Source organism: Propithecus coquereli, unplaced genomic scaffold (assembly GCF_000956105.1).
Source record: "Propithecus coquereli isolate 6110/MARCELLA unplaced genomic scaffold, Pcoq_1.0 Scaffold280, whole genome shotgun sequence".
NCBI classification, from domain to species: domain Eukaryota; kingdom Metazoa; phylum Chordata; class Mammalia; order Primates; family Indriidae; genus Propithecus; species Propithecus coquereli.
Window position 1 is genome coordinate 3,603,526 of NW_012148397.1, and position 13,170 is coordinate 3,616,695.

The 13,170-nt window shown below is 45.1% G+C and overlaps 1 protein-coding gene across 2 annotated transcripts in view; it reads left to right on the forward strand.

Annotated features, from left to right (window-relative positions):
* CDH13 (cadherin 13) overlaps window positions 1-12,484 on the forward strand; it is a 977,229-nt gene extending 964,745 nt beyond the window's left edge. Inside the window, exons 11-13 of one of the 2 annotated variants that reach the window (XM_012648205.1) lie at window positions 1,096-1,329; window positions 3,690-3,908; window positions 12,331-12,484. In XM_012648205.1, the coding sequence (XP_012503659.1) occupies window positions 1,096-1,329; window positions 3,690-3,908; window positions 12,331-12,338 (461 nt within the window). In that variant the 3' untranslated portion in view covers window positions 12,339-12,484. The remainder of the gene's footprint in view (window positions 1-1,095; window positions 1,330-3,689; window positions 3,909-12,330) is intronic. The other variant, XM_012648204.1, reaches the window with a different exon arrangement.
* Window positions 12,485-13,170: the final 686 nt, after the last annotated feature.

A 13,170-nucleotide genomic window follows, 5' to 3' on the forward strand; every position in this document is an offset into this window, starting at 1 on the left:
GTTAAGTGCAAATAAGGATGAGAAAAATAAAATGGAACCATAGATTAGGTTAGTATGGTACAGTACTGATGTATAAAATTATACTACTGTAATTTTAGAGGTACATCAAATCCTTTCTGGAATAAGGCAAATCTGTACACTTAAAATTTGTGACCTACAAATTTAGCTCTAACTTTTCTCACAGAAAATTGGAAACCACTAATGAACGATTTATCCTAAGAGCAAACCTCTAACACACTAAGGATTAAAAATAAATTTAGAGAAAACTTAAAGTCAAGCTGGGTCTTACTAACATTAAACAGTTTCTTTACGTGAAAGCCATTATTAGATTGGTGATTATAAGGACTTCTTAAAATAAGGTTCCCTAAAATGAAAAACATTTCAAGAAGTAACTGAAACATTGAAAAAAAATAAGGCTTTAAAAGGAGGGCCCAAAGAATCTACAACGATTGCTTTTCCTGTCCCAGTATGCAGCCAATGATCTCATTTCTGATGACTAACCCACCTTCCTGAATCTGTCCTGTCCCACTGAGTCAGCCATACCAGCCCCTGGTGGCACCAGCAGCCATCTGAGACCCTTTTTCACCCCAGAAGAAAATCCCCTGGATTAGACCTTTTGCTCTTTAGTCCACTCCCTAGTTAGGGTAGAGCTACACCAATTAAACCAGGGTCTTCTCTCGTGGAAACTCCATCCTCCCTTGACCACCAACCTGTGTGAATACATGGCCGTTTAGATAAAAGGTTTGATTTGATAAGCAAGGAAAAGTCATATTTTGTTATCTCCATTCTTTGAGCGACTTTCAGTGTGTTAGTAGGACTTCTGCGTCAGAAGCTTAGCATTCTAAAGGTAAAGCGTTAAGCCTGAAGAACCTCCATCAAAAGCCGTATATATGATAAAGGGTTATATATGATAAAAGGGTTTGTAAGCCACTGAACTTTATACAAATATGTAATCTATTATTGTTAGTCGCCCCTGTTTGCAACTGTGAATAATAAATGCAAAACAAACTGAGTACACATTGCGAAAAGTAAGCACTACGGTAAATTGCTCTCACACATCCCAGCTGCACCCTAACATCTTCCCTTTTCCCATAGGCGACCCTCCCGCAACGGGCACTGGAACTTTGCTGATCACCCTGGAAGACGTGAACGACAACGCTCCCTCCATTTACCCCACGGTAGCCGAAGTCTGTGATGACGCCAAAAACCTCAGTGTAGTCATTCTGGGCGCGTCAGATAAGGATCTTCACCCAAACACAGATCCTTTCAAGTTTGAAATCCATAAGCAAACTGTTCCCGATAAAGTCTGGAAGATCTCCAAGATCAACAGTAAGTCCAGTGAAAACATTCTACCCTTATTCTTCTGGCTTTGACCTTAGTTTCTCTTTCCTAAAATGCTTTTCCTCTACTACTCTCTCGTGTGTTCACTTGGTTTAAGTTATTTATGCATTGTAAGTACTGACAATTTTCCCACCAGCAAACAAATAGAATTCGTAGAGATATTGAATCTCGGTTTCTTATAGAAACAAAGATGGAAGTTTTCTCTTCTGTTCCCCGCCCCGCCCCCTGCATCTTCTCTATACTGTGCACCTGCGCAGTTACCTGCCTCACCCACTCTACTCTCTACACGACAAACTCCACCCCGTGCACCGTGACCCGGCCTTCTCTCGACTGATCTGTCATCTCTGCATTTCCGGCGTCCCAGAGTACCCATCACAAGACTGTGATTCTTTCTTCTTCCTCTTCCTCCTCCTCTTTTTTTTTCTTTTAATTAAACGCCACAGATTCTTTCTTTGCAACTGGCTTGCACAAAATATTGGCCAACCTACCCAGTCTTAGGCCTTCGAAAGAGAGGGGTCTCTGCTTCTCCCCACATGTCTCTTGGCTCCGCTGTCTCTCCTGTCTCAGAGACAGAGAACTGCATCTGCAGTAACTCCCCCCAGCACATTGGAGAGAATACTATGGTGTGCCTGCCTTCCAGAAAGATCAAAGAAAAGAAAATCCTTGGGAGAAGAATCGTTACAAAGCCTCTGATCTCTGATCTTCCATTTTATGTTGCAGACTTCCTCAAACTTGACTTAGTCTAACGACGACCTTGGCTTTTCTTTCAAATCCTTGGCTTTTATCCTCGACTTTGATATCTCCTTCCGTATGTCTTCTCTCTCCTTTATGAAATTTGCAGGCAGTGTCTCTTTCTACCAGCCTTTCCACGTGGGCAGGTGGAATTCAAAACGTGTCCCAAGATTTATCATCTGCCTTATTAAGAAGGAAACACCAAAGTGTTGAATTATGAAATAGCCCAATATCTGCAATGTCTCACCCACTTTCTTCCCAAATGTGAATGAAATACTAGGTTCGCCTTGTCTTCCAATAAAGTGAAAAAAAAAAGAACTCACACATCAGACATACACCCTGTCTTCAGTATTCTGCTTTTCACCCAGTCAGGGGTCCCACTTCTTACATCCGTGGTAGAATTTCGGAGGAAGACAGTGAATTACCCATTTCATTAAGTTTTGAAATATATTGTACAATTGTGCATAAAATTTTTTATTTAAAAATCTCATACCTATTGTTATAGCCCTATCTCATATTTTATTTTATTATTGCCTTTCCCTGGTTATTGATTCTATTTGCCTGTTTGTCTATTTTATTGCTTTTTTAAGAATGGATTCTGTTACACTGATTATTTTTAATTAAAACAGCCCTTCTCTTGTTTGAGGGGTTCATGTTTTATTTACTAGTTTTTATGGCTGTAACTGATTTGAATAATTATCACCGGTTCTTTCTGACTAGAACTTTCTCATTCAAGAGTTTCTCCTCTGCTTGAGGGAGGTGGGGAAACATTCCTCGAGTTCATCTGCCCTTTCCCTGGGGTGGTCGTCACATTGGTCCTTTCTGCTGCTGTCACCTTCCGGTAATGATCATGCTCTATCTGTTTCTATTTCCAGGTCACCACACTCTTGTTTTCCTCCTGATTTTATTTAACAGAGGAATGCCTTCTAAACTCCTTTTGTTGCCCCAAATTTTTTTTTTCCTAAATACTTAGCCTTGTTTATGCCTGAAAGGGGCAGTTTAAAAAAAAAAAAAAAGCTCAGTCATCTGAGTGACTACAAAGAGAACAGCCTGAGGCTAAAGAGGACAGTGGGGGTGGCCACTGGGGAGCGTTACCAGTGGGCTGAGTGATGGCTGATGTTCCCACCTAACATGGGATTAGGGAAGGGCAGGAGAAGCTTAAAGATCCAGTCCCCATGCTGTGGTTCCACCCAAAGCTAGGGCTATGGACTGAGGGTCGATAAACATGCAAGCCACAGAACCCATCTCCATGACAACGAGTGGGAGTCCTGTCACTTTTAGAGCAGGTAGATTTTCACCTTAGCTTTCCAGATGTTGGAGGCAGTCCTTGTCAGAAGCAGAGAGGAGTTCTCGGTAATCATCTTCACAAAAGTAGCTGCCCTAGAAACTGCTCGTAACAGCACCGAGCCACAGGGTGTGCAGGAAGGGAAATAGTCTATCTCCGCACCGTCCCACGCTGGAGCCACCAGCCACGAGTGGCTCCCGGCTACTTGGACTGTGGCAGGTGCCACTGAGGAACTGAATTTATATTTTTACTTGATGTTAATGAATTTAAAGTCGAACATTCTTATAATTATAAATTAAAATGTAATACCTGGTTTTCCTTGTCTTTACAGACACGCACGCCCTGGTAAGCCTTCTTCAAAATCTGAACAAAGCAAACTACAACCTGCCCATCATGGTGACAGATTCAGGGAAACCACCGATGACGAACATCACAGATCTCAGGGTACAAGTGTGCTCCTGCAAGAATTCCAAAGTGGACTGCAACGCCGCGGGGGCCCTGCGTGCCGGCGTGCCCGCGCTCTTGCTCCTCTGCCTCTTCAGTTTGGCTTGTAAGTTGGCCTAACTCCAGCACGTGCACAGGTAGAAAATGTAACCGCGCCAGGTTCGTGAAGTGGTTTTTCCCATATATCTTTCCAGGAAAATTTATCCCAGAGGAATCATGCATCTTTAGTTTGTGTCTGTGTGATAGAAAATGTCACATGTAAAAATGCTTTAACTAATGTTTGAAGGCATCTTAGCACTCTCCTGGCAGCCAGTCCGAGGGATTGTGCAGAGGCACTCGCTGCCATCCTGCAAAGGAGGTGATCAGCAAAACTTCCCGCAGATGCCTCCCGACTGGAGCTAATAAAAATGTGCCCAGATTAGTTAACTGGTCTACCGGGGGCCTATTTCTCTCTACATTGTGCAGAATAATCTATTGCAAGGTTAAAGTAGATACTAGGCCTTTCTAAGAAAAGTCATGAGAACTCATGCATGGAGGCTGGGCTGTAGGGAAAATGATAAATGTATAATTCACCCTTTTTTTTTCCTCCCACTGACTGGTAGTAATGACTATAATATAACGGAACATTATTTAAACAAATGAATTATTATGCCAAGTAATATAGATGTGAGCATAAAATGAATAAATACATGTCAAAGATTTCTTATTTATGAAATATTAATCCAATTTTAACTCTAGCAATTATTCACATAGAGCTATTGCCATCCCAAAGCCTTTGGGGCCTTGGTGTTTACATCACGAGAAGGTATCAGTGTAATTGTGAATTAGGAAGTTGGGAGACTGACAGAAACAGAGAACAGAAGGTTTTACATCCTGGTGACGGTGGCAGGTGAGTCAACAGGGAATCACATATTCTGACATCGGATGCTCACTGTGTGTGAAGATCTGTGCAGGACCAGAGTCCTGTGCGTGGAATTAAAGAGAAGCCCTGACAGCCTCTTGCTGGCGCTTCAGGCTCTTTATTTCCAAAACAACATATCGTCTTCCCCGCCCCTCAACCAACCAACCCCCCTGCCTGCCCTGCCTTTGAATCTGTGCCGTCCCCATCTCGTCATCCCCACGTCTTCCTCCAAGTCCTCCAGCTGCAAAGCCCACCCGAGTCTAAAGCCTCCACCTTCCACCCACGCCGCCCCCAACCCCCCATCCCAGGTCCTCATCTCCACATACCTGAGTGTGTCGCTGGCTTTCTAACTGCGTCTCTGTGCGAGGACTTACGAGACAGACCCTAGGTGTCCAGAGACCTGCCCTCGGGTGCCTCTCCTTAGTCTTCTCCGTAAAGGAGGAGACAATCCCATCTGCAGAGGAGGAAGGGACAGAGATGGGGCTTGGGACGGATTGTCAGAGGGCAAACAGCTGGGCTTGATGAGAGATGGACACGGGTTACCGGAAAGCAGGGACTGTGCAGAGGAGCTCGGACACCATCTTCATCTGTCCAGGCTGCTATAAAAAAATACCATAGATCGGTGGCCTATAAACAACAGAAATTTGTTTCTCACGGTTCAGGAGGCTGGAAATTCCAAGACAAGGTATTAGCACGTTTAGTTTCTAGTAAGAGCTCACTTTCTGGTTCAGACATGGTGCCTTCTCCCTGTGTCCTCACGTGGTGGAAGGGGCGAGGCAGCTCTCCGGGGCCTCTTTTATAAGGACACTAATCCCATTCATGAGGGCTCTGCCCAAAGGCCCAACCTCTTATTATTACCATGGTAATAATATCATCCCCTTGGTGATTAGATTTCAACATACAAACTTTGGGGGACACAAATATTCAGACAATAGCAGATACCATGAATTTATAGCAATACATCATGCTTATTAATCCTTTGCTTTGCTGACAGATATCCTAGACCTAGATTCCTAGAATCTAGAAAAATGTCCTTCACGAGCATGTACCCTCTGGTGCCTGGTTTGCTAAGTCATCACTGTTAACCCGCAGGAGGTCATCCTTATATGGTGTCAACTGGGGAGTGGGTGGTGGTTCTCAACCATGGCTGCGCAGTGGAATCACCTGGACAACTTGTAAATGTGCATCTACCCATACCTGGGTCCGACCCTGTAGCTGGAGGTGTGGCTCGCCAGGTGATTCTGAAGCACTGAGAGCATCTAGACTACCACGTGAGGCACTCGACCCTGCAGGAAGAGGCTCCTGGTTGTCCTGACAGCATCCTCTGCTCTGGTCCATGGCCTGGACATGTGCTGGTGGTTTAGTTCACAGCCCAGTAGGAAAAAGGAGGAGGAGGGTGGATTTAAGAATATGGTGTGAAGATATTTACTACTGATGGTGCTGGGAAACCTCAGCTCTGAGAAGGAGGATGTCATAAGGTGACAGAACACATCTATGTGAGCGTTCCTATAGCACCACCCTTCCAAAAGGTACAAAAGCAGCTTAAAGAATTAAAACATGGGCAAGACAGGAAGTTAAATTAAACTTCACAAAGAACAGAAACCAACTAGGAAGAGCTGGAGACAGAGTTAACTGACTAAATTTGGCCTGAGCTTCCTGTCGGCGGAATCGTGCTTGCTGCATGCAACCGCCGCTGCGTGATAAGAACCACGCGCTATTCGAGCGGTGGTTCCTAAATGCCGTTATAGATCACATCCACTTAGGAAACAACTTTAAAATTAAATTTCTGGGCTCCTTCTCCTGGAGATTTTGATCTGTGGGTCTGGATCAGGACTTGGGGTGGGGGTAGGAGATGAATGGACATATGGACAGACAGATGAAAGGAAATATGTTTTTTTCTCTTTCTTTCTTTTATTCTTTTGTTCTTTCTTTTTTTCTTCCTTCCTATCTTCCTTCCTTTTTCTTCAAGGAATAAAAAATTACAGGCAAAGGTGAAATCCTCTCTGTTTCTCTCCCTGGGTTTATTTCCTGTTCTCTCTTCCCAGAGACAATAGCTATTATGAGTTAGCCATCCGTGTGTGTGCCCGGATGTTGTGCTACACTTCTACTACACACACACACACACACACACACACACACACACACACACAGAGTTCTGTTTTGTGCAATTTGTAAAACTTTGTGTAGTAGTTCGTATCGTGTTGGGCACACCGTCCTTCAACTTGCTTTTCTTCCTCTCTGCATCACGTTCCCAAGGTCCATCAGCGTCACCCTAGTTCAGGGTAGGCAGGCGTTCTCTGTAAAGGGCCAGGCAGCAAACATGTTGGGCTTTGTGGGCCACACCAGGTCTCTGTCACATATTCTTCTTTATTGTTTGTTGATTTGTTTGTGTCTGTCTTTCTTCTTTTACCTCCCTTAAAAAATGTGAAAACCATTCTTAGCCATGGAGCCGCACAAACACGGGCTGCAGACCAGTCAGTCCACTGGCCGCAGTTGGCCAACCCTGGCCTGCTCAAGTGTCCTGTCAGTTGGACATGGTGCAATGGAATCCTCTGTCACAAGCACCTTTGAATCGTTTACGGCGTCCTGCAATGACCAACTCAGCTGCAGTAAGAGATCTCTGCTTTCCACCAGCTCCTCAGGCGAGCGCTAGACAGACGGCAAGCCTGGCACTGCTCACAAATGGACACTTAGAAGCCACCGCTCTAGAGACTACATTTTCAGAGCTCTGGGAACAATTGGAACTCACATAAAACAGTGTGGACGAACTAGAGGGCAGTACTTCCTATGTGATTGCAAAGAGATAAAAATTCTGTGTGTGTGTGCATGTGGATGCATGTGTGCATGCACATGTATGTTGTGTGTGGGGGCACGTATACAAGAGAGAAGATAATTGAGTGGCCACATCACACATCACCCTCTCTAAACCCAATTGCAGGACATCCCTTTGAAGAACAAGGCTCCTTGGGACACTGCTCACACATCAGCTCTGTACCCTGCCACTGAAAGGGGAGCCCACAGCCCCTGCACCCCTGCTTGTTAAAATACAGATTCCCAGGCCCATCCCACCTAGGACAGCAACATCCCAAATGACGGTGGCTTCCAGCACAAGGCCCTGTGTTTGTGTATTTTTATACAATATTTTTATAATAATACATACCTCTGCTAATACCAATCTATTAAGTAGTAGTAAACCTTCATTTTTTTAGATTATTAGAAATATAAATAGACATGGCAATATTTTCTTCTTCCCAATAAGGGATTGTCTTGTGCTTCTCACTTCGCAGAACCCTGAGCTACAGATATCAACGATGTGCGGGTTCCAAGGGTGGCCCATTTCTCACATCTCTCAACTGAGCTCTTGGTCAAGTTAATCTGAAGCAGAATTGCCTGGCTGCCCCTAAAGACTTGCATCATGGTTATTATCAGTGATAAAAGCTGCTGCACACTCTGAGATACCAATGTGTTTATGCTCTCTCCTACTGCAGGTAGAGGCAGCTATTGGTAAACTCAAAATTATTCTCCAAGGAGCTCTGCATCTCCCTTGGTAACAGGAAAGGTACTTAGTTAACATTCCAATGTTTTGCACGACAAAAACAGGTAGTTTCAGTCCAAACAACAGTTAAGAAAAGGTGTTAACCACTCACCTGCTTGACTTCAAAATGGCCTTCGGTCCATCTCTATATAAAAGGCATAAGATTACTTAATATTGTTCATTTAAACATTAGAGATGCCTGCCAAATATAATGATTTTTGTTTTATTATATACGTAGTCCAAGATGTTCCTCCCAACCAAAAAGGGACGTATATAATAAGACATTTGAGAAACTGGGGCAGAGCTGGCAGGAGTGAGCAAACGTGGGCACTGCACCAGTCAGACACCGTCTGGTAAGAGCAGACATCAAAGTGGCCAACCCACAGGTGCCACTATTAACACGACGTTGACAAGAAGCTGCACGGAGATGAGCCTGAAATCTTAAGCAAAGGCTGGGAAGGAGGTGGGGGATTTCTAAAGGCACCGAAATTAGATTTTAAGTGCAAAGGTAGGATCACTTCCCAACTCAGCCAGTCTTTGAAAGAATTTTGGGAGCCAGGAGATAGAATCTGTTTTATGTTGCTTTAAAGTAGGGTCAGCAAATTAAGTGCACAGGCCATCTGGTCTACTGCCTGTTTTTGTAAATAAAGTTTTATTGGAACACAGCCATGCCCATCATTTACATATTGCCCATGGTTGTTTTCTGCCACGGTGGCAGAGCTGGGTAGCTGCCAGAGACCATATGGCCCACAGAGCTGAAAGTATTGACTCTCTGGTATTGACTTTGCTTTACAGGAAAAGTTTGCCAGCGCCTGCTTTAAAGCATCATTCCCAAAACTTTCATGTGAAATAGAAGCGGCAGGTCACATCGTGTGACGCGGAAAGAAAAATGGATTTTTCTCCTTCCCCAGAGTACTTAGATCCAAGTAGACTTGCATTAACCAAACTGTTCTGTGGCTTTTTTCTTTGTTTTCTTCATCGGTCTGGTAATTTTATCCCACTTTACAGATGAGAAAACTGATGCTCAGACAGATCCCATGCAAGTAATCAGTAAGGCCAGCATTTGCCATTAGACTGCTCCCTTTATGGGAAAGATAATAAAAGCATTTCAGTTTATGACGATACCATAGATGGCTTTACTGTGACTGAGAGTGGAACTGAGGGGTCTGCATTTCCTTCTTTGACATCTGAAAATAAAGGGAATAAAACTAATGACATTGAAAGTAATAAAAAATGTAAATGAAATTATTTTTACTGTCAATTGTTGTATAAATTCTGAGTTGATGGCACTAAGGGGATGCAAGATTTGTCCCTTGGCACCCTCCCAGCAGAGCAACCGGCCTCGTCGTTATGCTGTGTCCACCGTTTTTCTAGCACAGCTCCTCGTGGTAGAGCAAGTCTCCAGGAAAAAACCTGCCCAGAAACCTTTTTGACCATTGCGTGAGGCGTAGCTCATCACTACTAGCAAGGACAGACCAGGCGGCCCATCTAACAAGTACCAAAATTAAATGTCTCTATGTTGGGGGTGGGGAGACAACCTCAATCACGATAAGTTTAAAGAGGTGACCGAGATGAGCAAAAAACAGCTACTAAACATTTTTTGTAATCTTAATTTTTTAATTAAGGTATTATTCGCATACAACAAAATTGATGCATTTGGGTAACCGTACGCAATTCTGTGGCCACAACACAATCAAGATACAGCTTCCTTTGCTGTTGACCCCTCTCCCCGAATCCAGGCCCTTGCTGATCTGCTTTCTGCAATAATAGTTTTGCCTTTTCTAGAATTTCCTAGAGTATATCAGTAGTTTGCTCCTTTTTATTGTGGGTATATTATGGGCAGAGAGGAGCCTGAGAAAGCATGGTGGGGCAGAGGGGGCTGTCCTCCGCCTGCAGATGGCCCGAGGGAGGGTGTGCAGAGGAGCTGTGGTCCTTTAAGGGGATAGAACTTTCTGGACAGTGATAGTTGACCCTTGAGGGCTTTCTGTGTGCCATGCACTCGCTGGCTATACGCTTTACATAAATTATACAGATTACCTCACATAATCATCTCAATAGCCCCAGGAGGTAGAATCATTTATGTGATAGTCTGACTTAAAACAGGAATTTGAGACTCTAATTTGAAAACAAAGGACTGAAGACTAGCTGGATTTTTATCCAGCTAAATCTTTCTTTTTTTCTATTTTTAACTGATTTGCTCCCCAGGAGACAGTTGGAAATATCTAGAGTCATTTTGATTATCATGCCTGTGAGGACACCACTCTTGGAATCTAGTGGGTCGAGGCCAGGGACGCTGCTAAACGTCTCTCCATGGACAGGACATGCCCTCCCCCACCCACCCACCCCCCCAGAATGACCAGCCTCAAGTGTCAGTCGTGCTGGGGCTGAAAAACCCACTCTAAGCAAAACTGGACACAGAAAGTGAAGACGTTGCACCAGCCTGACAATACTAATGGCTTTTAACCATTTAAAACACAAAAAAAGAATATTTCTCCAACCTAAAAGAACAACAGTCCACATTTTACATGTCTTGCAACTTGGCGACAGACGAGCCCAGTCACTGTAAAAATGGAAGGACTGCCCAAAACATCTGCAGTTCCGAGCAGAAGGCGGCCTGTCTTCCACGGGCACTTTGGATGGAGGCAGGTCTGGGGACAAGCACGCAGCACCTGTGGACTGACTCGTTCCCTCCCCTTCCCCCCTTGCTGGAGCCAGACTCTCTGACACAGCCTGAGAGTGAAGAAGGGCCTTGGCGACTGTAACCGTAGACACGATGGTTCACGCGACTCCGTGAGATCTTGGTCGGGGCTGGAATCCAGCACTCCTCTTCTGGAACTGCGTGGACACGGAAGTGCTTGGAAGGAGTCAGGTAGCAACAAAATGCAGGCAAAGACGGGCTTGATTTTCAGACTGGATCTGGGCATCCTAAAGGCAGAGCTTCTCCCCACTGACAGCGTTGAGTTGAGCCTGACAACGCTGACCGGCTCTGTGACGGGGCCAGCCCTCACAGGAGGAGCCCTCAGCAGGAGTGGGGATGACAGCTCTCGAGCACACCCCACGCTGACGTCCCCTCCTGTGAACTTCTCCCCGTGAGTCATGTGTTCTCATGGTCCACAGCGTAGTTTGCCATGTGACACCTTACTTCCTTGGGAGCACGGTGCTACTTTCATGGTTCACTGAGCAATGGCCCCAAAGATGTCCTCAGCCTCCTCCCTAGAGTCCATGAACAAGTTACTTTATGTAGTAAAAGAAACTTTGCAGAAGTGATTAATGATCTTGAGATGGGGAGATTTTCCTGGATCAGTCACGTGAGCCTGATATAATCACAGAGTCCTCATAAATAAGAGGCTGGAAGGAGGGGCTGGAAGCAGACCGTGTGGGGAGGGAAGCAGAGGGAGGCGTAGTTGGAGCGAGAAGCCCCTGCAAGGCCGGCTTTGAAGCTGGAGGGAGGGGCCGCGAGCCCAGGGATGCAGGGGCCTCTCCGAGCTGGAACAGACAAGGAAACGGATCCTTTCCCAGATGCTCCAGGAGGAACGCAGCCTGCCAGCGCTGATGTTAGCCCCATCGCACTCATTTCAGATTTCTGATCTCCAGAAATGCAAGAGAATATATCTGTGTTATTTTAAGCTGCAAAGTTTGTGGCCATTTGTTATGGCATCAACAGGAAACTGACACCCCTCGTTTGAACAACCGCCAATAGGTATCCTGCTCTGTGACAAAAAAATATATGGGACAGTCAGCAATCTCTGAGCTACGAAACCACCGTGTTCACAGAATGGTCACGCTCTGTGCTCAGGGGCAAGTTATAAGGCCCAGTGGTCGCAGCGATAATAGCAGCTGTTGGTCTGAGGGATGCTTGGCATCTGACGTCATCATTAGCATTTTCAGAGAAGTCCAGCTTTTTAAGCCATAAACCAGCAGAACTATTCGTTCTGTCTTCAGATGTCATGCTTAAGAAAAAGTTTTCCCAAGGTAGTGCAGTGTTTGTAGATGTGTTTATTGCAGCTTATTAACCACTTATCCGGTTTTTAGCTAAATGTTTTGAAACGAGTTGTGATATTCCCGACTTAACTCTGAACCTTCTCCATTCAGGTCTGTGAGGACTCCTGGCATCTGAAGCTTGACTCCCAGGTTTCCATAGCAACAGGAAAAAGAAAAAAAAAATCTATCCAAATCTGAAGATTGCGGTTTACAGCTATCGAACTTCACAACTAGGCCTCAATTGTTCCAGATTTTTGTTTTCTTTGCAATTTCATTTAGTCTATACTTCATCATTTTGACAGCATCTCCCTTCCTTGTTTAATTAACGTAATCCTCTGAATTTTTCCTGACTGTTTAAAGATCATGACACATAACTTGACCTTCTGAGAGCAGGAACGATGACTACTTTTTCCGATGTGTTGACATGTCGCTAGCCAGTGCTCCACGCACCCCACTGTGTCTGTGGGTCAGTATTTGTATATGTATGAGTATCTGTATGTGTATATACACGGTATTTATATAGAGAGACCATACCAGGGTAAACAAGGACAGGGCGGACACTGGGACAGCTGAACCCTCTGGGTTAACCCAGCATCAAGACAGACCACAGAGCTGCCGCTTTTGCTCTGAAGCTGCTTCTCCACCGTCCCATTCAGTCTGAACGACCAGCCAGGCAGGGCCACGGGGAGGGAGAGAGGAAGAAATCCTCTCTCTTTACCTAGCATGAGGACTACAGCCAGTCCCCAGTGCCACCATATGCCGTGATCCTGAGCCACAGCGGGTGGAGCAGAGCAAGAAATGTCACCTTAAATGCCCAGAAAGGGGCTGAAATAGTCTTTCCTGGGCATCAATCTGCATTTGTGTGCGTCCCGAAGCCGCAGACCCCCTGATTCTCATGGGGACACAGATCATGGCAGAGAATCTCTCCCTCCTCAGCAAAGGTACAGTTGC